This window comes from Gavia stellata, chromosome 4 (genome assembly GCF_030936135.1).
Source record: "Gavia stellata isolate bGavSte3 chromosome 4, bGavSte3.hap2, whole genome shotgun sequence".
NCBI lineage: Eukaryota > Metazoa > Chordata > Aves > Gaviiformes > Gaviidae > Gavia > Gavia stellata.
In genome coordinates, this window is record NC_082597.1 from 22,680,665 (window position 1) to 22,706,712 (window position 26,048).

At 36.7% G+C, this 26,048-nt stretch overlaps 1 protein-coding gene across 5 annotated transcripts; it reads right to left on the reverse strand.

Annotated features, from left to right (window-relative positions):
- Positions 1–6,525: 6,525 nt before the first annotated feature.
- MLC1 (modulator of VRAC current 1) lies at positions 6,526–24,222 on the reverse strand. 5 transcript variants are annotated; one of them, XM_009812912.2, is made up of 11 exons: positions 24,043–24,222; positions 21,807–21,896; positions 19,879–19,932; positions 19,687–19,788; positions 14,031–14,132; positions 13,022–13,093; positions 12,431–12,547; positions 11,427–11,483; positions 10,207–10,329; positions 8,607–8,774; positions 6,526–6,600 (listed from the first exon to the last, which is right to left on the reverse strand). In XM_009812912.2, exons 1-11 carry the CDS (start codon positions 24,220–24,222, stop codon positions 6,526–6,528), a joined length of 1,140 nt encoding a protein of 379 aa, XP_009811214.1. The 5 variants fall into 5 exon arrangements, with proteins under 5 accessions (XP_009811214.1, XP_059673001.1, XP_059673002.1 ...); XM_059817018.1 differs by lacking the exon at positions 21,807–21,896; XM_059817019.1 differs by lacking the exon at positions 19,687–19,788.
- Positions 24,223–26,048: the final 1,826 nt, after the last annotated feature.

Below are 26,048 nucleotides of genomic sequence, written 5' to 3' on the forward strand. Positions count from 1 at the left end.
TGATTATGGCTCACCTTTAAAGTCCTAGTACATCATTATTAGGACAGACCGGATTTTACAGAGAAATAGATACTCTGTGATTAGATACTAGATCTATGGATCAGATTATGAATAGAATAGATATTGAAGTATTGGGTCATGATACACACAAAAAATGGAGGTTAACACACAAGAGATGCTGCATACGAGGACACCAGCAGTTTCTAGAACAGAAAGTAACCCTTAACCTTCTGGAAGGATTGAAATAAAAACTCCTTCTCAACTACCAAAATTTCAGCTGAGGTCAGCAGGGTAGGATTTCAGATTTTAGACTCTATTAACAGCAGGACCAAACAAGAAATAAAAATAAGCTGAGTCACAGAAAAATGGAAAGTTTCTTCTCACCACGTTCTCCTTTCTCACCAAATCTAGGAAAAGTGTTTCCTTGAAAAGCGTGGACCAGCAAATGACAGTGACATGGGGAAGTCTGGAAAGTCTGGCAGAGTGGCAACTATCAACGAAGTGATGCTATGTAGCCTTCAAAAAACGGGAAGTATAGGATAGGGTTTGAAAACATTGTAAGCGGCAACAGTGCTGGCTTAAGATAACACTATATCTGCTGTCCTGTGCTGTAGCATGGCTGTGAAGCCACACTGTAAACTGAATAAGGAAACCAATGCAGCTTTAAAACTTCTTCAAAACAAAGAGTGATTTTGTGCGATTTGAGTGATTTGAGATTTTTTAGGCAGATCGGTTTGAAGCATCACAGGTGTCCTGGTGGAACTCAATGTAGTAGCAGACAGCATGGAGTAGGTTGAAGTTTTAATGCTATCTTTTTTCCTTCCCATTTCCATCTTGAACTTCAGTGTTTATATAATGCAGATAAAATCTTTCTGATTTTATGTAACTTTTTATATAAATCAGATGTTGGAAAGAACATAAAAATAAATACAGAAACTCCAAAATGAACCATATTGAAATAAATGAGACTCTTTCCATAGACTTCAATGGAAGCGGGTAAATGAGCAGCAGAACACGACGAATAATTTAAACCAGGACTGCTGGCAAAGAGTACATATCCTCAGAACTGAGCCTAAGTGAGTCAAGGCCTCCGTCTAGAAAAACAAGCTCCAGAGTAGTTGATATTAATCCTGGTTATTTGTTAAATGGTGAGCCCAGGAACAAGCAAGAACCAGTCACGATCCCTGCACTGTCAATAGGGGCCAGTAGGAAAGACAGGCTACACTATATACAGACAATGTAAAGGTACAGAGGTAGGAGATACGGAGGTAGCAGGCACTCAATCATCATCTCCCCTCTGGTGGCACTTCTGAAAACAAGCAATGTCGGGGCAACCTCTAGCAACTCTGCCCCTGCAGAAGCACATAGCCTCTTGTAGCTGGTAATACAGGAACACATTTCCAAGTTCCTTCCGGATGCCCAAAGTCTGATGGCATAAAGTACAAAACCATGCAATCCGAAACAGCAAATCATCCTATGCACACAGTGTTTTAACACTCTTATTTTACCTTTCCAGAACACACAGGTGGTAAGAATCCCTACAAACTCTGTATATTTGGATTTCAGCCTCCAGGGTTCACAATAAGCAGAGGAGAAGAGAACAGGGCCTGTTCAAACCTAAACAGTCTGCCCTTTGTTTGAGGAAATGGCCACTACCAAGCATCTATAAGAAAAGGTTTCTTGCCTTAGAACCTACATCAGATTTTAAAAACAGAATCAGCTAGGGGAAAAATCATTCGAAACAAGAAATTCAGTATCAGTTTTATGTTTTTTCTCCAGAAACAGTTTGTCTTTACAGGATGGAAAAGAATAATTATACCTGTTCACTAAAGAGGTTATAACTTTCAAATGAATTAAACAGAAAGGTTAGGTAGGAAATAAATGTTTATAAAAATATTCCAAGGAAAACTCCAGTAAGCATTACATAAGGATATTTTATACCTGTAGACCTCTCCTGTCTTGAAAAAGGAAGTACAAAAAGCAATTTTTGCTTATATTTCATCATCATAACTTGGTATTAACAAAACACTGATTAGAAAGTAATTGGCCAATACAAACTGTTTTCATGGGCATTTCTTTCTTCATTGCTTAAAGCTAGTAGGCATGGTTTTCCTTTCACATAGATCTGATTCATCGTAATACATTCAGCTCCGTCATTGTTATTTCACTCCTTGGCTGTTTTCCCTACAAATAGAGGGGCAGAAAAACAGTTTACTGTGAAATATCTCATATTAGCATTAGACAGGTAATGCCAGATGGGGGGTGGAATCCAAAACTCATCTTTTAAAGATACTTTATCTAAGATACTATTATTCGTAAAATGGATGATACTAACATTTTCTTCTGTCAGTTTCTCCCTGAGGGACTTCCCACTCAGTAACAAACAAAAATACTTCTAACATTTGAAAAAACAGGAAATTATTATAAAACCAAATCAGTTGCCAGAGAAGCCTGACCGCTCCAGTTTCTGAAACCAATTTAGATTTTATTATTTTCATCTCATGGATTCTCTTGAGAAACACAAGACACAGATCACAAAAAATGCAGTTTTTTATTTGAGAAACTCTTTAACTCTACCTATAATTGACAGCGATCTACACACAAACAAATGATTACATGGTCACTCTAAAGTTGTAATTCCTGGTGCAGATCATGTACAAGTCTACTTTTTCAAATGGGGAATGGAGAGGAGAAGGGGCATATAACCAAAGCAAAACATAGGCAAGGAATGTGATGGGAAGGGACAAAGGAAGTACTAACAAAAGACAAATACTCTGCTGATCTACCTCCAATGAGGTAGAAGTCCAATTCTACTTCCAGTTGGTATGAAGTCATATCCAAGATCTTAGAGGGCCACTATGAGTTTGCAGTATGCTAAGCTGGCTAATTAAATCAGCAGGAAACTATTCATTTATTGATAAATTTTCTGCCAGTTTAATCAGATACCAGCCATGGCTACCCCAAGGGAAGAGGCCAGAGGAGGCAACTGCTTTCAGCACTGAGTTCGATCAGCTCATTCGCCTTGTAAAAATCTCCCCTTTCAGCTGCTGGAGACGAATGGTAGGAAAGATCTAAAAAACTCGTATCAGTTCAAAACTATCCATGCAGAACATATATGTACATATAAAAACACGTATGCACAATCCATTTGACATAGAAACATTTCTGGATACAAAGAAAGCTCTGTATTCCTGTTGTGGGGTAGGCAGCGTACCACTTCTTCCAGATCTCTCATTCTAGTTGAGCACCTAAGGTATTTTAAGCCCAGGTTCACAACCGGAGCTTAGGTCTAACAAAACTACAGACATAACTGCTTTTCTAACCATAACTAGGCATGGGTCTTAACAGAAAAACAGTAGATATAAGCACCAAAGGGGAAACTTGGTAAATTAGATGCTAACTGCAGTTTTCCTCCTCACTTGCCTGTTCTTATAAGATGGGTTACTACTAAAAACAACAAAAAATATAAACCAATAGTCAACTGTGTGTTCTTGTTCCTGGTGAAATGTTACAAGAAGTTTGCCTGCAGAAGCAGAGAGGATTGAAAAATGCTCTTAAAACTGCAATTTTTCCCTCCTGCTTTCCTCACTTTTTCTAGCTACATTGGTAGCTGAGCAAGGCTTTATGCACCAGGTGCACACAATTATTTTTTTCAAATGATGCTTCAGCCAGATTTGTTTGTTTATTTTACCTAGGGCTATTTTTTCTTTTTTCTTTTAAGCTAGGACCCTAACTTCTGGTATAAGCTAAACAGTAACCCATGGCATTAATTCTAGTGAAACCCAGCAAGGCAGGAAAGGGCAGTCTCCACCTGAATCCAAGCAGAAACCCTTATAGCATGGCACACACACTGTTATCTCTCCAAGCTGACCTCAGAGAGGGCTATGATTTTTGTCCCTTGAACAGGCTTCCCAGCTGTGCTGTGGAAACAGATCATTTACCAGCACACCCTAATTAAAGCTACAAGCAATCCAGATTTACTGCGTGTCAAACACCAACACACAAAAGCACTTGGCAAAGAAGGGGTGACAGTAGCAGGGGCCACAGGGGGTGTTGCTTTGAATTACAAAGGCATTTACCCACAGAGATTTACAGTGAAGCTTTCTCTGCCTGAGAAAGGATTTTCATGTCAGCAGCCAGCCCTAAATTAATTATGGTTTTATTAAAAGCCTGCCTCTTACCTCCATGATTTTCCTTCTTGCATGGGATAAGAAAATTCAACCTCCAGACCAGTATCCATGGTGGGGCTCCTAGTTTACTAGGTGTGCAGGGAAATGTCCTGGCACCTGGCAGATTGTGCAGGGCCCACTGTGCTGAACAGGGCAGGAAGGGAGCCATGGCCAGGTAGGGAGCCCAGGGGTGTTCATCTTCACTGGAAAGCAGAATCTATGGCTGGTAGCTCTATGACAACCTCTTCTTTTATTCCCATCTATTCCTTCCCTTTGTTAATCTAAGAAAAATTTAAAAAAATTAGACACAGTCATATATTTCAACCACTACTCCAGGGTCAATCCAAATTCTAACTGCATAACTCTGTTTAGCCTATTTAGTTTTCCTTTTTCTTTTTGACGAATGCTATTTTCTTTACCTCTTATTAAAATACTTTAGTTCCCCAAAAGAAAGGTAAATATCCTCTCTTACATCCCATCATTAGGTTCTTCCTAGCCACACCTGACAGCAAAACAAAAATCAGTAGCTGTTTAAAAGGTTCTTACTGTTTGGAGGACAGCACCTCAACCCATTTGACTCAAAAGGAGGTTGAAAACTCTCAGTGCCTTGTTAGTGTAAGCCTTTTGTGGAAAGGAAATTCCTTCAGATGTGCAACTTCTTGTTAATTTCTTTTCCAACCAAGGTCAGTAATAGATATCTACCTATATCTAACCTTCTGGATAACCAAAGCCAATAATCATTTGACAGAAAAGATACAGATGATCTCCTGAAGATACAGATTCAGTTAAATGAAGGCAAGTGTGTTACCACATAAAAGAAAGCAAACTGTTAAGATAAATTCACTCTATTCTGCATATGACTATCTTCTCACTTTACAGTGATTCATGAAGAACTTCTACACTATCTACAGTCTTTGCCCAGCTTCAATCCATGCATGAGATTTAGAAAGTTGTTTGGATGTTTATTTTTAGGTAGAACTGTCACTGGTTTTTTGTGACTTTCAAAAAATAGTGTACAATCGAAAAGTACCACCAGTAGAGGCATGAGTTTTGGCAATATTTAAGGAAACAGCAGCTACATCCTCTGGTTGTTGATGTATTAGTCTGAACCAAAACCACACACTATTTTAGGTGAACGGACAGGTTGCTATATACATGCTCTTAAGAAGCACTGCTCTAAACTTGAAAGAGTATTCTCTATGCATTAAAATGCCATAAACCAAAAGAAAACTTGATAGCATACCTGAAGGGCTCCGCACTGTACATACCTTTCTCTCTCTTTATTTCCCCTCCCCAAAAGTGAAGAGGTAAGCTTTGCAGCATGCTCTGAACAGATGACTTGGGTTATTTCAGAATAAAAAAGAATGAACTTCAAAGTCTAGAACCTTTCAAAAACCAACAATAAAAACAGAAAAACAATAAAAAACCCACCACCTTGTCAGCAGCTATCTCCCTAGTTACACCAAAAAGCCTATTAACACGGAAATTCTTACAGTGTTTGAAATCTACATGACCATACACATAATTCAAGCTAGGAGGAAAAGACAATCTGTATGGGGGATATCCCTTGTTTAAAGGCAGCTAGGTTCTCTAAGTTTTAAAGATAGTTAGGAAATTAAATAAATGAAAAGTAACATACCTAAAAATACATTTTCACATGTGAAAAAAATCTTTTAATATCAGTAGTATCTCCTGTTATTTGGCTGATTGCTTCTCTTTTTTGTGATTTTTTTTGCTTTGGCTAGTAGATTTTGTGCCTGGCCATTCAGAAAAAGCCCCTTCCCTCTCTAACAGTCCAGAAATGGAAGCTTAATGGGAAAGAATATTCTGTTTTCACCTCTCCAATTAGAACGTCAATCCACATTCTTGAGTTTCCACATAATAAAGACTTTTATTTATATAAAAGCAATGAGATGCAAAATAACTTTACAACTCCTACAAAAGTGAAGTATAAGCAAAAATATCAATTATGACTTGTACTCATAACTTTACAAAAGCGTTTCTCAGTTACACTGACTGCATGTAACTGCAGTTATAACAAACTTCTGCAAATATATGAAGCCTACTACATATTGTCATATTTTACTTTGCCATCAGCATAAATCCATGTGACTCATTACCTTTTTTCTAAAGGTATCTTCTAAAGCAACACTAGAATACAGATACCAACAGAAAAGACAGATGTGTTAACAATATTATCAATATATTTCAAAATTATTAGAAAGACACATTATTTATTGTGTTATTCCTTGGCTCCTACTGCTGTTTATAAACTGCAAAGTTTTTAAGCCTTAATTCAAACAGTTGATTTACTGTGTTGGACTGTACTGTATTGGCTGCATTTGCAGAATCCAAACTACTGAGCCATCTGCACCACAACTGCTTTCCAGGCTTTGTCTTTGTCAAAATCCTTTAAGGTATTACTGGAAACCTAAAAGTAAACAAATTTCAGACAAATGGAAACATGAAACAATGCTTTTGTTAAAAGCTGAAGTTCAAGCAAATAAATATCTGAGACAATCTAGGAGAATGTAAACATGAATAGTTACAGTGTGAGCTATTAAAATATTCTATACATTGTAAATGGTATCGTTTTGTATATTGTATAGTATACATTTATGATAGAAAATATAATAGTAAATTGTATAATACTTGAGACATTTGGGTCAAAGAAACTTGGCCAAATTCCTATTTTAAACATGTTACTTAGGACATTCTTTCAAGATTTTTGCCAAAATGTGACTGAAAGCCCTAGCATCTAAATCTCTAAACCCAAAGCCAGAAGTAGCCCCCTACAGTGCAACTGAAGCAGGATTCATCTACATACATGCAAGCAAACTAAGGTCTTGCCTAAGAACACAGACTTCTGAGAAGCCAAAGGGACCTACAGTTTCACCTGTAACACTATTCATGTGTTTAAATACTAAAAGGTAAGCAAAATGGCATTGCTTTTCAGGACAAAGTGCTCCTTTTAGCATTTAACTCGCACTTAATTTCTCAGTGACTCACAAACTAGGCATACTTATGTTAATAATCCCTGGAAAAGATCTGTTTAGCCATTGTACGACCTATGCTCCAAAGTGTGACTTGCAGCAGTGGAAGTGCTGCTGTGCTTCATCTTTTATACAGAACATAACTCTCAGGACACAGATCCAGAAAATAAGCAACCTATACCAAATGCCCTCAGCAGCCTGAGAGGACATAAATCCACAGCTTCTACTTTCCATTACCAGCTGTATAATGACTTGACTGCATTTCAGTTCCTGCTCCCAATGCTTTCTATCCAGTGCTGTTTCAATGCAGATGTCCACTCTAGAGCAGCAACTGAATCCTGCACTCTATCTTTCTAGTGCTGGGCCATGCAGTAAGCATCCAGCTAATGTGAGTTACTCACTCTTAGTCTTCAAGGATACAGTGCTTTGCTCTGTACAGCAGAGGTGAGGAAAGCCTAAGGGCTACAGTGCTGTGCTAGGAGATGGATGTAGTTAACCTACACAGGCTGAAGACAGCTGGGTTCCCCCAGTCCCTGAAATAGCACTCTAACCCTGAACGACTATATGAAAAGTAGTAACAGTAATACTGGCACCACCATGCTCTAAAAAAAAAAATATGTGCCACATCTGTATCTGAAAAGATAGCTTGAACATGTAAGTGCAGGAGGGAAATGGAGGGGAAATAGCAATTCTGATCTTTATCACCAACTGTGGTAGTGTAGTTAGGACATGGAGAGACCTGGGATTCCAAGCACCCTCATCTGTACACTACTCCATACTGTCTGGCACAGGTAACCACTCAGCTTGCCCATTGTTGTTGCTACGCTCCAGGTTCTTAACTCTTCCCATTCACAGTTTTGGGAATTTAAGAGAACTAACTCAGCTTAGTAAGTTCACTCCCCCACAGCAGGCCTTGGAAAGGTACAACTATATTGAGTACTCTCATTCCATAGCACAAAACTTCTGCTCACCTTGAAAGGGTTAAATCCATTCCTTTCTTAATAGGTGGCTATCTCATTATCAGAACATGATCATGCAAGGCCCATCATCTTTTCTATAACTTCATTCTGACATATAAATAGCAATTATGGATGTGCATCAGGACAGTAGGACTATCATTTTATCTTAGTACAATGAAGAACCTCACCTATAATTGGGAGCCCGTACTACAAATAAGAACAAAAGGGGGCTTTAACCTTACAACTGTTTTTCTCTTAACAGGACTTGTCACAGGTTTACAGATATTGAGTCTGTCATGCCCCAGTTATCATTTAACCAGCAAAATATTATCTCTTTATTACAAAACTCACCAGTGCATTAACATCTTTACAGTTTTACAGAGCAGCTTATGTTGTGGTCCGAATTATGTAACATGAAACACTAAAAAAAAAAAAATCTTTTTAAATACAGATTTTTTAACTTTATAATGGGTATAAATACATACCTCTGTTGTTCTGTATTCCTGTTTTTTAACCTGTGATGCTGTCCATGACAAATCATGTAGTTTCATTTTTGTCTTGTAATTTACACACTGTATTACAGTCCCAATAGTAAGGCATGCCTGAATTAGCAGCATCAGCATCAGAAGCAACAGGAGTACATCATAAGATTGCTGAAAATACAGACATTAAATACATTGTTAAATACTTGAATAAAATACTTTTTGCCATTCCCACCCCTTGAGATTTGTACCTAGATTTAATTTTTTAACTCAAATTATAATTTACAGGTTATTTCAGCATAAAGCTTCAATTAAAATTTGAGTGCCTGAGTTTGCTCAAAGTAGGACAGATGGATAATTTTTAACAAAACGTTAATTTGCCAAATGATCTTTTCCTCTAGAAATAGAACAGAATTGAGGAAACCATCACCTAAAATATAGAGTCTTACTGCTGGTTCTGACCTGAGGAATGTCACAGCTATGCCTGGGCCTGGCCCTGTGCCTTGCTGGCTCTGATCTTACCCTGCTGACCTGAATTCCTGGCTGACCTTCGATCTACCTCACTACAATGGACTGGTCTGGCAATCACTGAACTATTGGCTGAACCTGGTTACCATGGCCAAACCTGCCTTGTTCTCTGTTTTTGGGAACTGTAAGACTGCACCCCTTGCCAATGAGGTCACTGTCCTTGTCTGCATTGCTGTCACATTCCACTCCATTGTTCACCTTCCTCCGCAGACTAGACACTAAGTAGAATGTAAGAAATGCTCTACAGGGTCACACCAACTGTCTGGACAGTCCAGTCTTCTGTCTCCAACATGTGCAACCAGAGAAGCTGCTTAAAGAGAGCATGTAAGCCTTGGCCACTTCCTGAGATCGAACAACACACTATGCTCCTCCAGTATCAGAACAGGATCACATAGTCAAAAGCTAGTTTTCCAGTCCTTAAGATCTCAGTTTAATAAATATTTTCCCTCTCTTCTTCTAAAATTACAAGACTACTTAAGGACTAGTGGGTACTAAGAAACAACACTGTTATTGACACTATTTTAATCCCCATAAATGGTTCTTTGAACATCATCATGGATTGCTAAACACTTTGACAGTAAAGCCCTAGAAAGCTCTTCAGCAATGCACTGGTAACACTTCATATCGAAATGCTTTAAGATTTGCAAACTTTTTTTCTTCTCTGCCCCAATCCAGGCTTTGAATGAATCCAGGTCTAAGTTTACAATCCCAACATGCCACCTGTTGGTAGACATCCTAAGAAACAGAAAAATGTATTCTTCAAGTAAACCTAGAATCTTTGATTTATATACTGCAAATTTATAAAAACCTCAAGGAGTCCAGCATATTACATATTATTTCTACTGATTCTTTAGAATAATATCCCATTGTTTTAAAACTATAATTCCAGGGTGGCAACAGATTTAACACATTTAAAATTGTATCATTAGTCAAATAAGAGCTTTTGAAAAATTTCTGTAACATTTTATTCAATCTTTACAATGCACTACCTTGTCTTCTTATACTTCTTAATTAATTCTTGTGTTGCTACTGTAATAGGTAGATGTTAATTTTTCAATTGCATAAAAATACATACTTTAACAGCAGGTGGATAATTTTTAAAGATGTCAACAACTTGCATGATACTGAAGGACAAGTATGCAGAAGCTGTGAACAACAACGGAGAGATAACACTGCTAATGGCAATCAGGACCTCAACCTAAAAAATAAGATAATAAATGTTAAATAAGAATGAAAACAAGTTAACACTTTGGTTTGTGAGCTATATTGCTTACAATATTGCTTGAAGGAGCATAACAGAAGTATGTAAAAGTCTGTAAGATTACACATATGGGACAAATATTAAGAGCCATCCATATTGCATGGAGATACGGAAGCAAGGTTTGAATAAATTAAGTTTCCTAGCCAAAACACTGCTGTTTTGTAATTTGTTTTCCATTTAATATAGATGATGGCGTTTTGTTTGATTTTAAAAGTGCCTTTCACATGCAGATAGAGAAAGCAATACCCAATTTAGAAAGCCAGTATAGAAGTATCACTTATTCTTCAGTTTGTATGAAATAATGAGCATTAACAGCAGATATTGCAGATTTACAACCTAAAATAACTATGCAAATACATTTGAGTGCTTTGAGGCAAATTTATTTCAATACAATAGCAGCAGAGTTTTCATTCAAATATCATCCTACAGGATCAAATTCTGACTTCAGTTGTGGTCATGCATCATTACTGACTTAAATATGGTTGCATGACTATAACTTAGAACAGATGTTTTAAGGAGGCTTAACTACACAACTGGGACAATCAAGGAATAAATGCACTCTACTGAATATTCTTAGCCCTTGTTGCTAGTCATGCAGATGAGGATTTTGTTTAAAATACATTCTAGGTACAGTGCAGCCTGCACACCTAATTTTCTTCTTTCAGAAACCACAGCTCATAATGAAAGGAGAACAGAACAGAAAGGACCCCAGCTCAGGAGGATGAAAGCAGTTCTGGGCGTACCATATGAGGTATGTCGTTTTCCTATAGTAATAACCATTCCCAAGAAACCAGTACAAAAAACCTGACAGTCCTTTGAATTCTTTTCTAGAATTGATGGAATTAAGTCTCCAAAAGACCTACTGGATTTCTTTTCAGGAATACCAGCTTACACTCGTGCTACATATTTCTGTCACATTTTGTAGAAGTAACTAAAAAGAAGTGAGCAAATATGAGTAGCGCCCACTATCAAAGGCAGGCTTTCTTAGCATTATTCCACTCTAATGACAAAATCCAAGAATTTTACATACTTACCAGACATTTACTTGGATATTCAGCAGCTACGTGACTTGCAATAGCACTTGGAAAGCACTAAACAAAAAAGCATAACAAAATAAACACTTACCTACTTGAAAAGTACAGAAATTACAACTGAGTTACAGTGATTCCCACTAGTCACAGATCACATTCTAGATTTCCTGAAAAGGTAAAACTGTATAGACTTATTACGACAGTATTAGGAATCACTTAGTCAAATGGAGATAAAACTAATCTTCATTTAACTTGCATTTAATGAGTATCATACATTAAACCTACACATACTGACATACGATTATCCTCAGAACTTGACAGTTCTACATAAAAACCTAATGAACTCTACAGAACTTTGTGAATTCTGAATGCTGAAAAACTTTATGATCTTTTTCCACTTCATGCTGAGGGATTTTCCAGGCAGAGTAGCCATATATAAATCTAATGTTCATTGTCTTCTTTCTCAACTGGTTCAATTTGTGGCAAACAGGGCAGCACAGCATCCTTTATGAATCCATTGCTCCTAGGTACAGACTGTTATTAGTGACAAGGGTTACCAATCACCGTCTCAGGCTTTAAGACAGTTAAGGCTGACAGGATAAAGATGGTGTTTTAAGGATTCTACCACGCTGAAATTAAATTCAACTTTTTATTTGGCAGCCTGAAATATTCTAAAACCTAGGACTTGTTTGACAGAACACTTCACTTCCAATAACCTTGTTGTATTACTCATTTCCATTTTATTGAACTGAGAACTGAAAAGGTATCAGAACATTTCATAAGAACCAAAGTATTGTAATCAAAAGAGAACAAGCGAACAAGCATACTGTATAAATATATTAAGTATATTGAAGCACTAATTTATTTGCTAAGCAACAATTGCCAATTAGTATAAGGGCTAAATAAATATTCCAGTAGGGAGGGGAAAAAAGAAAAAAAAATTAAAAAAAATTTAAAAAAATCAAAAACATTGTTTTAAAAGAGTGCCTTCATTTTGCAATACTTACAGCAACTAAGATCCAAAAGAACGTTACTGAAAGATATGGACCTGAGACTAGAACATCCATATTCAAAGCAATTATGCCACCAAATACTGATGAAATTCCAATAATCACCTCAATTACCTAAAACAAAGAAGAGCACACGAATTATTAATAGTGCATTTGAACACCAAATTTCCTATTTGCATACAGAAAGGAACTCACAGGATGGAAAAAAATGCATTTATGCTATTAGCTATGCATGAAGTCAATGTTTTTCACATCTAAAATATGGCAAAACTTCAGCTGGCTTAAGTGAAAACAAGATCAGCTTCATTATACATATTTATGATCTCATTTATTAGCTCCACTGAAGTACAGTTCAGTTTACACTATTTATCCTTAAGTCATTAAGTAGTCTCCTTCCTATTATACATGACAGTTATCTTTTCTCTTGCAATATTCTAAAAGGAAATATTTTAAGTTATATCTCTCATTTCTGTCTTTATTCTTTTAGCTCTTACCTACACTGACCTCTTCCTGGCTTTAAAGAAGCTTAGCACTTGGGAAGATTAAAGAACAAATTTATTTAAAGAAAGAAAACAACGTTTTTCTTACTGAGTATGACTTCAGAATTCGAGTAGGAAAGCTGACATTGCTCAAAACGATGGTACTATCATATGCAGTATTCTAGAGGGGAATAAAAAAATCACAATTAAAAAAATACACAAAGCAATACATTTACTTGTAATATCCTGTACAACCTGTTACAAATCTTAACGGTGGCATGCAATGTCTGGTTGGCCCATCAGAGCTGACAGTGACACACCACGGCGTTCGCCAGTGTCAGACCACAGCAATCACATTAAAAACAAATAAGGTAGTCCCAGATTAGCTGTTATACAACCACTGTTCAACAGTGAAATACGGTCACCTTGTCTCCCCTTTCCACCTCAAAATACATACGTTCTTACTGAGCCTTCAGATTTTACTGATGTGGATGAACACTTACTGAAGGAAGACAGTACACTACGTGACTATCTAGCAAGCAATACTTCCACTGGAACACAAAATAGCACAGCATGCTTGCTTCATTATTACCTAAAAGAAGTACTGTTGTAGAAAAATGAGGGAGGGATTTGGGAGAGCACTTGTGACTAAAGAAAATTATCTATAGGCCCAAATCCCAAAGGCAATATTCATTGTCCAGATACCACCAAAGTGGCAGACATGACAAATACTTTCCCCACCTCAGGCTTCAAAAAGGCATTGCTTGCATACATACAAGTCACAGTATTCTAATGTTTCATACGTCATTAAGTTTTGTTCCACAAAACAGAAATAAAACTTTTGCCATGCCTTTTCATAAGATATTCAAATAACCCTGTGCTGTATAATTGCAACAGATCATTTTGCAGGGGCCCACTGCACTCTTAAAGATAGAAGAGGCTATTACTGTTTAGCAGGGTACTTTTATTTATTGTTCAAATCTAGTTTTACCATGTAACATTAAGTTATATACTGGAGTTGCCTGTAAACTTTTTGATGTATGTAATACAGGAAAAATCTAGGATTTTTTAACACACGCACACAAAAAAAGACATTTTTAATCCTTAAGGGTACCTACTTTCTTTCTTGTACAGCAGTCTTCAGTAGACCTAGCTGAAATGATCACAGTAGTTGCCATGAAGATTTCCAGCAGAATAAGTAGAATCAAGTTGAAATTTATCTGTCAGTAAAATCCCAGACATAAATGAGTTACATCTTCCATATTAAAAATAAAGGAGGGGGCAGGGTCTAGCAGGATCCAGCAGTCTGTCTATTGTCTGTGACACTTAGACGTATCTATTCAGCAGATACCTTGTTAACCATGTTCTTGGTTCTTGATTAATTTCTAGGACAACATTTAGCTGTCTACATAATACTCAGAATGCCTAACCTAAGAAAGAAACATTTATTTCATTCATGGGAATATTCTGCCTGAAGATTTTAGCACTGCCTTCCAGAAGAGCACTTAGTGACAAGGGGCTGATTGCTGGGTATGTTTGCATTTTGCAGGACCTCCCATGTGAAACCAGAACACTGCAGCAAATTATGGAAGATTCACAGGAACAGAAAGAGGACAAACAAGAGCAAGCCTGACTAGCCCAGGGGCTAAGGCAATCCACTGCAGGGGGGAAGGAGGGCCACAGGCTCCCAACCCCTATGCTGCAATCCAAATGGTGCAATACAATGTCTAATGCTGAATGAAAACACAATCCAAAGAACTGGGCCAAGAATCCTAGTTCTGAGCTCTACCTAGTGCTAGTAGAGCATGGATGAACACTCTTCATGGTTTCGTTACTCTTGCAGGTCTAACAGACTGCATTATTGTGCAAAAACATGGATGCTGCCATTCCTCCTGCCATTGCTCATCTTCAAGAGACAAATAAGTGTAATACTTAACATTTCTCTTTGTTTCCTTATTATCGCATGAAAAGAGGTAGATACCTACTCTACATTTTCTACAGACATGCAAGTTAGGCAGACTGGGTCTCCCTCTCTTGTCTTCGAAAACACCATGTTTTTCCACTGGCAGCCCAAGAAAACATTTGGTGGTTAGGTCCACTGGGCAAAGTACCAAAAATTTAGGGAGAACTGACTCCATTCAGAACCTATACAATTATAGCAAACCATTGTTCAATGACTTAGAACAGAATTATATTGTTCCATCATGTTAGACCTGCTTTGTAGATCACCAAATCTCAGTTTTTCTCTGACATGTATCTTGCAGCACATGATTTTGAAAAAGATCGTAAGTGGCAGATTTGAGAGGCTTTTTTGGGCACTGAAATTCATCCTTCTCAGGAAATCTTAATTAGAACTATGTGACTTGCAGTACACAACAAACTGTACAGTTTGTACTAGAGCCACAAACAGCAATAAATGTCATAGTGGTAAGCTTCTAGGGAAAGTGCTAGCATGAAGAATAAAGACATTATTTGGCAAAAGAAGAGGTGTCAAACATGTGGCCTGCAGAACAATTTAATCCAGCCTGTAAATTCCTATGATTTGGACACGTTTTGACATGTAGTGCTGGTACTGACGTGGGCTGGCAAGGCCACACTATACAGTGCAGTGCCAAGTAGACATACAAGTTTGAATCCAGAAGCACTATAACTACATTAAATGACTAGCTCATTTAGTGCTAGCTATAAGAAGTAAATAACAGAAATTGGAAAAGTAACAGTAAATAAATCAGATTTTTTAATTTTATCTTTCCAGTATTTTTTTCTGATATGACATGTCTAGAATATCAGATAGAGCCTTCCACTCATAAAATTAGTTCAACACCCCTAGGCCAAAGTAAAAATATCTCATCTCCAGTTTTGGAGTTTGGGTGGTTTTGCTGTTTTTATTTTTTAAACAGAAATACAGCTAAAGCTAGAAGTACATACCTTTTTATACCATCTGTAACAATGGGAAATTCAATGTTAGATTTCCAAGCACTAAAGAAAATTATCTCTACAACTACCACTATACATAAAATCTACCACCAGATGCAGAAAACCAAGTAAGCTGTGTCCCTAATCCTCTTCCATGACTAAGGAATGTGCAAGTGCAACTGGGTAGAAAGTAGTAGATTAGCACAACCTTAATACAATTTGCTCTGAACCTGCACCAGGTATTAAAAATGTGTTTCACTGAAACTGTATGAAAGTGTTGAATTAATTTCAAGATTAAATAATTTAAAGTTCAATATAGTTACTTGAATGCATACTTTTAACACAATTTAAGATGTTTCAAGACATCTGCACAGGTCTGACAAATAATGACAGAGGACCTAAAGGAGACTGGAGGGGGACCAGCAGCTGGAGTGAGGCAGGACAAGATAGCACATACCTAACGGAGACACACACTTACGGTTAGGCAACCAAATCAAGCACCTACACTCCAGTATCTGTGTGCACCACGGTGACTAGGCTTCCACTACTGTCAGTGGAGACCTATACAGACAAGAGAGGGAACCCCAAAAGCTACTGGGCCAACCAGTCACTAGAGGTGGGGTTCAATTATACTGGCTGCTAGTGCCATTTGAAATACTCAAGCATATTGAACGTGCCTGCATGAATGGGATGTACGACACAGGACTGATGGGAGACTCTCACCCATCCAGAGTAGAAGCAGCAGTCAGGCAGAATATCTCACAGCTCATTTAAAATAAAAGATGTCTAAGTTCAGGCCTTGGAATCCTGCCTTAGCCATCTACACTGAGGCAAATGAGATTGCATTGCAGGGTCTCAATGACTGGATCATCTGAACTACAATGGAGGTACAGACACTCAACTCACAAGAAGACAACAAATGTATGTACTCAATTTGGAGTTAATCTGAATCCTGTTCAAGATCTGAACCCCTTCAGTTGCAGTGGCCAGCATGCACGAGGTTCCACTCATTTTTGCCCATCAGGCTTCTTACTCAGAGCTGGGAAGGAACAGAGCGGCAGCAGTGGCAGTTTGCACGTTTTACACATCGCATCCTTCATGTTGATAGCATACTAACTACAGAACTGCACACCACTGGAGTGGTGTCACATACTCACAGTCTAGGACATGGCTTGTATCTTGCATTCCATTTATCTGTCTAAAGTAATTTTGTACAGTTATCCATCAACACGAGCAACACTAATGAAGAACTACCCAGGTCCTTTATAAAGAGGGGGAGTTAAATATGAATTGTCTCAATTGGATAAACTTATCCTTTTTATGAATCTTACTGCTTTTAAATTACTGGCAGTGATTTCACATCAGACCTAGCATTATTTTCTTGTGCAGTTTCACATGGGGAGGGAAAATAAATCTGATGATGAAAGAACAGTTAAAGAGATGGTATTCTACATCTTCTTTGTACCACATGGGTAATGGAAAACAGCTGGCAGCGAGCTGCCGAACAGTGAGACTGTCTCACTGAAACAGTATCCTTCAAAGAAGAGAGCAAGTCAGCACCATGAATAACTCTTAAGACAGAAAGGTTCAAAAAAGCTCTAGAGCCAGCTTTGCACACACAGTTATCCTGACTTATTTTTATTCAAGGATCAACGACATAGTATGAACATGCAATAGGCAAGTTCAAAAGAATTAAAACCACATAACCAAGGATGTGTCATGGATATTATTGTAGATAACTAACATTTAGCAAAGACAGAATTTGCCTTGTTATAAATTTAATGTTTGTCACTTATACATTTCCAGTCTAATATAATCTCTTTTTTGAAATGGTTTGATCTGCCTTGAAAATACAAAAGCTGTTAATATGTAATAATAGAAAACACAAGTTTTTATGCAATCTAAAAACTACTCACTTCAAAAGTACAAAACTAAAGTTAAGCTCTTAGACACAGGGCCAGCTCAAAGCTTCTCAAGAGCATAAGCAAAATTAATTTTGTCACACTGGGGCTCATGACAAAATAACTATTTATCGTGGTGACAAAATGAGTCCCTTTGGTCCAATTTCCCTGGGCAGACATAGCCCTCCACTGTCCTGACAGTGCTGTGATCCTGTCTACCAGGGGAAGGGAATGCAAAGGGACTGGTAGTCTCCAGTCACACTTCTCTGCTGTTTTCTCTCAGAATGCTTAGGCTGGTTTCTAATATTTGAACTCTCTACCAAGAAAGGAAGGGAAAAGGGAAAAGGCAGTACCCCTGTGTCTGGTATATAATTCATTCAGCCCCAACAGCCTAAGACACTTGAGGGTGCAAACGCATGAGGGAACTGCTACACTAGCAATAAGCTAGCAAAGACTGTGCAAAGAATTGACTGGTGTAAACTGTCCCGAGATACACACAGAACCCAAGGGGCCATGACATTGTCCCACCAAATACAGGGCAAAACTGCCCGCATCTAAAGCCAGTACTACTTGAATTCAAGTCATCTGACTGTCCGGAGTGCTAAATCTCCACAGTTCCAATTGACTGCTGTACTCCATCTCTCTGAAAATTGGGCCAGCTGCACAGAAACGTGAAGCTAGACTTAGTTACCCAATTTAAAAAGCAGGTTTGTAAGTATTGGCCTAATATAGTGCACTTTCTAAGGGAAGTAAACACAGTTAATTTAAAAGTTCAACATCTGTGAAATCTGGAGCTAACCAGATTTTATTAAAATAGCATGGATAACTCCAAAGCAAACTCTAGTCTCTGCACTATTTTTCTATTAGAAAAGTCTTTTGTTACTAACACTAGTTCAGATCTGCTATATTATTATAGGGAGACATTATTACTGCTGAGCTCTTAGTATCACAACAGCTGATATGATAGTGGGAGAAGAACTGAACAATAGTACATGAGAGCACTCATTAACCTTCATATGAAATGTATGACGAAGTTGTATTGAGTACTGCTATTCTGTGATAGTCTATTATGAATATTCATCAATGGTAACAATAATACCTAATGCAATGTTACTTACTCATACATGTAATATTCTTATGTAGTATAGAGGTCTCAGAACATTCTACCATAGCAAAAAAAACAAAACAAAACAAAACCACCCTATAGTTCTACTTTTCGGCTCAGACTACCAAAGACAGATGTTAAAAGGCTGCGACTCAAAACCAGTGAACTTTTCCCAGCATGAAACGTGTATGCTTCAAATGACTGCTGCATTCTCTTTGTTGACAATGTATAATAAAAACGTTCATCAGAAGTTTCTTTCCTGGTGGCCTCACAAGCAAAACTATCCATTAAATAAGATCCAGGAAAGAATTATACTTAATATGATGATGAAATGTCCTAGAAGTAGCACTGTTTGGGACACCTTTTCATTTCAGTACAACTCAACCCTAAAAACTGGCTGATCCACAGATAAGCTACTAACTCATTTTCCATTTTCTCTTCTGACCCTGCTCTTTCAAAAAAAAAAAAAAAACCCACCAACAAAACTTGCTATAGTCAACATAAAAATAAAAGTCAGTTGATCGAACTGGATCACATTTGAAGATCTAATTCATGTTTTTGAACTTGAATACAAGAAAACACAAAAGTCGTTTCCATATCAATCTCCTGTAAGTTAGCTGTACCATGCATCTTTTAGCCATGTAAGTTTTCATCTCCAACGTCAGTTTTCTAGTCTTGTCTTACTCAGAAAAGTAAAGTTACTGCTGGATGATCTCTCCTCACAGACTAAGTAGGAATACTGGGGTATTGACAACAACGTAATTACATGTTATCTCCACTCACCTCACACCCCCCCTTTTTTTTTAACAAAGATAAATGTAGCATTAATTAGTAATTCTTTTAGTAACTTACATTTATAGCTGATGGATTGAGGACAAGTTTGCATCCAAACCAAATTAAACACGTTGTTGTAACAGCAAATGTAGAAACAAACAGAATCTGAAAATTGGGTATCTGAAAAACAGTTTCAGAATGAGTTTCTCTCTCATTTTAACCACAGGGGGGAAAAAAAAGATACAATTGCCAATAAAATCCTATACTTACCGTATTAATTTTATTCCTTGCTATAGCAAAGCTCACAACTGCTGAAGGAATACACTGGGAAAATTAAAAGAGAAGACTAGTGGGATATTCTGCACAAAAAAATTTTTATATGTATTTCTATACATGTATTTTATTTGGTCTGAATTAATATTTCAGTTAACTTAGACAAACAGGAACTCTGAGGAAAGTCTGTCACTCTTGTCTGAGCCCATTAATTACAATCAGTGTCTGAGGATTACAAGAGGTTTAAATATGCCTTCCATATCCCTCAGTTTTGACTAGCTACCCAGCAAATGTGATGAATAAAGGAAAGAAAGACTTTCATGAGGCATTTCATGTCTTCGTTAGTTTAAATTAACTCTAGAAGGCCTGAGATCCTTGAGCAGGAAAAGAAACGCACTGCTACTGCCAAACTGGGCCTCCACATTGTTTTAACCAGACAAAGTCACGGTTGTGTAAGCTAAAATTTGGCCAGTCTCAATACAGTTCTGAAGAACTTTGTAAAAACTGATCTGTTGAGTCAAATTACACTTTAAGAATTGTGCCTGGGATCTCCGCTACATTCACTAGGAACTGTTTTTCTATACTTAAGGGCAGAGCTAAATGGAAAAATCATGCATAAGTGAAAAGTTTCACAAAGTAATTTCTCTATCTTTAGCTGTTCCCCACTGCAATAGATATGGTAGCATTACAGATCCAACGCTATTTTACACAAATGCATAATGTTACAACATACTAATAAGCAAAATAAAAATATACTCAACTAAATTTATTAAATATGTTTCCATGTTAAACAATGAATAATATAACAAATGCTGCATTTCTTTACAAATTATCTTTTCACACATCTGAACACTGATGGCTTAACAATGGAACCACTACAATTAGATTAACAGTGACATTTAAAATTCTTGGCAGCACTTCCTTAACACCTAAATGACCTATATTTAACATAATTAAAACATCCTTTTATGTCCTGGATACCTAGTCTCTAGAACACTACATGACTATGTTTAGGCAACTACCAGATCTACCAGATCTTTGGAAATTATCAATAAATACAAAGTTCAAAGAGACAAGATTTAGGGCACTAAAAGAGACATCTCAGTAACACTAATGTTGCAGAGAATAATACATCAGCGAAGAAACTAACTTCAAAAACTGCTTCAACTTTATTCTAACACCTCTAGCAGAAACGTAAGCCATAGCTCATTCACAGAACAACTCCTGGGACTTGTTTGTTTAAAGTAAAGCATTAGTCTTGCACCTAACTTAAAACAAATCTGCAAATCAAGTTGCTAAAATAACAATGACAGAACAGAATCCTGCCATGAACAAAGCAAGTACATCAGACTCATCTTATACACATAGAGCTAAAGTGTAGATTAGCATATATAATACAGTAAAAAAACAGAAGAGTGCCTAAAAATACAGCAAAAAAATACTAGAAATTGGAAAATGTCAGACATCTAATGCATATTTTACTAATAAAATAATAATATTCAAGAGAACTTTAGTCTGCTTCAGTACTTGGATATTACGGCAAAATAAACTGAAAAAGTAATACTTTGAAATACAATCTGAAATATACTCTGACAGCATTTAGCCAGGAAATTCCCCAAATACATAACAATGCAAATTTTTGTAAAATCAGTCACAGAAAAACTGTTCATGCAGATAACTACTGCATGCCAGTGGTAAGCTGGTTAACGAAAATGGTAGCACAAACCACTTGTTTTATGGCAACTGTTATTCCCTTAACCATAGGATGAAAAGCCATTTAATGAACTGTTAAATAGAACTAAATCTTTACTACTAACTTTCTTCATGGAAAAGACAGACAGAATAAAAAGACAATAAAACCAGAAAAATTATTTACTACTGATTTTGCAGTCAAACAGCCACAGCAAATAATTAAGAATGCTTACTGAACCTGCTGCACAACGTAAATAATCCATTTCAGATGGAAAAATATTTCCCAGATACAGTGAAAATCCAGAAGTAATAAGGAGGCAAGTCTGCAAAGCAACAAATAAGACAAATTAATATGAATAAAACTATTTTTAAAAAAGCAACTAGTCAGATAGAAATCAGTAATTCCTTTCAAATTAAGCTACTGATGAACATTTAATGCAGTCTTTGTGTGAATAACTTTGAAGAAAAACATCAAAACATGCTGAGTTCTGAGCAAGATGTTTTTCTGGTTACCAAGACTTAATACTGAACAATATAATCATGTCTGCATCAAGCATTGTGCCCTGACTAGGCAAATACCTAATTAAATGCTCAAAAGGTAATTGCAATGCTCAGCAGTAAAAATGTTTCAGAAACCTCAACTAAGCCTCTACTTTGCATTCTCTGCTTGGCTCCACTAACATTCATTATGCATATGGGCAGCTGGGCAATTACCAACTAGAACACAGTAACAAAAACAATAGTAGGATACATTGATGAAGATTCTTCCACCTATATTCCTGCCTCCCTCCAAACTCTCTTCCTGCTTTGGTCCAGCAGCACACCCATAAATGTTCAACTCCTCCTGTTCCCTTGCTAACTATTCCATTTATTTAATAATTATCAGAGTTACACTCTCAGCAATAAATGATTAGCGTATTCTACTAACAATTTTTCCTTTTGCTTGTCATTCCTCTGGGTAGGCATTTCTTTTGAAGGGGCTGGGGAAGATGAGAGACAGAATGGCTCTTTCACGTTATTTGGGCATTTTTTTTCATGTTACGAAATTATGGGGGTCTTTAAAAAGTCCTTGTCAAAAAATGACAGAAAATAGGGTTAGCATGTGTGTGTGTGTCTAAGCACACACACATAGAATTCTGGCAGACTGGAAGAACAGTATTTATAGAACACAACTTGAAATTGTGCTTGAAGCATACTGAATTGTTCCCACACAAGAACAGCCCATACTAGCAGCCACTTTGATGTCACTCTACAATTTGCAACTGCTCCCTGAAGTAGACTGTTCTGTTAACTATGACTTCTGTTGCTCAGCATACAGACTTTCCCTTCTGGACACTGTCTTTCAGAAGAGTCGAGAGAGATTAACTACTATAATACTTGGGAGAAAAATCTAATTGGAATTTATTGAATTATTTTATTAATTAAATTGCATTTTCATTTATCCATAAAATTCATGCTTCTTTATAATATGACTTCAGCAAATGATCATTAAACATTAGTATCTCCAATCATTCACAACAACTCAGTAAAAAGAAAATCTAATTAAAGACAGTTGCCCTTTTTGATTATTAAGTTTGAGAAAATTTAATGCAAAGAAAGCCAGCTCTTCTTTTCCTCTCTTTTTCTGTACATCTGAAAGCAAATCCAAGTTTTGCAGACTGTCAGAAAGGAAAAAATCTTCAGCTGTTTCCACAAAAATAAGGCAATACTTTTATTCACTGTGCAAGAACAAGTAATTACCATATTAACAGTGAAACATTTTTAGCTCTTAATAAAAATTACTCTTCAAAACACACAAGCTGACAGAAGAAGATCAAATTCTAATTGCTATGATGAATTTTAATTAACTTGGCTCAGAACATGAAGCAGCACATGATGTACGTGCAAGATCAGCGTCCTATGATTCTAGCAGTGACACAAAAATTCAAATCACTGTGACATTCCTGTAAGAAACACAAGTAAATCTCTCACTACATGAAGATTCTCCAAATAACTACATGACTACCAAACCTTGAAAAATTAATGTGGCCATTAAGTACCATACGTATTTTTAATGCCAAAATGCTATAATGGCCAGTGAAGTACTTTTAACAGTTAAAAATATGTTAAAAGAACGCATATGATCAGGATACTTCACATCCTTTACCAAAAGGCACTGCTTATATATATGCATGGGTTATTTACCACTACCACACTTATTCTCTGTTTATGCTACATGATTAATATTAAAGATAAAAACCAGCCTTTGTATAGCATCTTTGAGTAGTGCAGAATTATCCAAAGAATACCATTAGTCAGTTAAGTGTTACATTTTAAATTTGCTAAATATGTTCCTTTCTGTACAAATATTTATATTCAATATTATCAGTGATGAAATTCTGAGTCCCCAGATGATGTGAAACAGAACAGATTACTGGGCACTGAGACCTCACCTACATTTTTACATTTTGTATCATTTGAAGTACTTACTCCCATCAGCAAAGAAAAGATCCATGTTCTGTAACTAAAGCAAGGATGCAGCCTCTTTGATAGCTGAAGGTCACTGGATTTGATATCTGGTATATAATTTCCATTTTCTTGTTTTCCCCGCTCCAAAGTTGGCATCCTGTCATAGCTAAATTCTTCTCTGTAACCTTCTTCCCTCGTCATAACACTTCACAAAGGCAATTAATAATGGAAATGCAAGTGATGAAGAAAGACAAAAAATAGATCCTTGATACGCTCAGATCAGTGCTCAGCTAGGTTTTTGTCTATTTAAGACAAAATAAATAAAAGCCATATTTAGTAATGAGCTGTATTTACATTTCAAAATATGTAAACATTCTAACAACTTGCATACAGTAAGCACATTACATCCTATAGCCACAGTTCATAATAATACAGTATGAATACCAACGAAATGGAAGTCTGTGTATTTATGATACCTCAATAGACTTTTATGTCAAGATCTAAGAACCATTTTTGGAGGCGTTTAGTTTGAGGGTAACTCTAAAATCAAAGCTTTTTTTTTTTTTAACTCTAGGACAGAAAAGATATTTAAACATGTTTAGATACTAACTTCCATTTGATTTTAACACTTCTTATCAGGCATTTAAAATTACAGACTTCACTATGAGTCCGATGAACTCATATACTCACAATAACTCAGCTACAGGAAACTGTATCAACCATTTCTCTTGTTCACTTAGCCCTTTTTTGTTCATCTCACTGCTTTCCAATCTGTTCAAATACCTTGAGAAGTATCTTGTATTAGAATTTAGTTACTGCAGATTTTTCAACAGTTAAAAACCTTCATGCTTACCTTCAACTGAAAAGTTAACTGTCAGTTTAAAACAGTCTTGTGAACACAGCTGCCTGTACACTTTGTGATATTCTCACCGTTCAGTGAGTCATGCCGTCTTTGAAAAGTTCTCCCTTACACTCTGGCTTTCAACAACATCTATTCAGATATGGAACAAAAGCACAGCAAAAACTTCAGTTAAGCCAGGGAACAGGAAAATGCTTCCTGAATTTTAATTAACAGAACACACTAGAAAATGACTGTACTACATTCTCATACAGCTGCTTCCAAATCAGACAAAATTAAAAATGTTTCAAGTCTGTTTTTTACTTGAGTAGTACCCCTTACTTAACTTCTTAAATAAATCCTTTCTCATAGTTTACCAGTTTTAGTTATTATAATAGCCAGTGATAACTATATTCAACAATCTAGTTCTTGTTTCAAAAGAGCTAAAGCTACTTACAATGCAGTATTCTCCTAGAATAAACTACGGATAAAAATTCAACTATTCAAGTACCCCAACAAGTTGGGAGGTTAGAAAGTTAGAGGTTAAAAATCTATCAGTAATATTACTGGTAGAACTCTTCTTTATCTTTTTCTACTAACCCTAGTTTTCTAGAGTGTTCAGATAAACCCTGCACAATTCAATCATGCTGACGTTCATACTTACAGAACACCATGATGGCTAAACAACATATTTTAAATCTAGCAGGCATCAGTGACATGCAATGGCCAGCATGCATTGGATCCAGTCCTCCTGCTTATTAGGCAATGAAAAAAAATGCTTTTATCTTGAAGATGTTGGCACCTTGACAGCTACAGCAATGACAGGGTCTTTTGTCTAAACTTTAAACAGTCTTGTAACCAAGACACAATTAAATCTTCAGTACTCTGAAGGGCATCACCTTTAAAATATGCTAGAAAAACTTTAGAACAGCACTACTTCTCAATTCATACGGGCTCTAGATTTTGCTCTTCTCACAATGTTAGCCAATACTGAAAGAACATTAAAACTTTACAGTTGTTTTAATAGACTGAAACATGGAAATTAATACACCATACTCAGCACTAGACACAGCTGTAAACTGTTAGGGAAGGGGGCGGGGGGGGGGAAGACTGTGTAGCCAAGCAAAACTGTCTTAAGTAATTAAGCCCTTCTGTTCCTCTGTTCACGGAAGAAACACTATGCAAATAT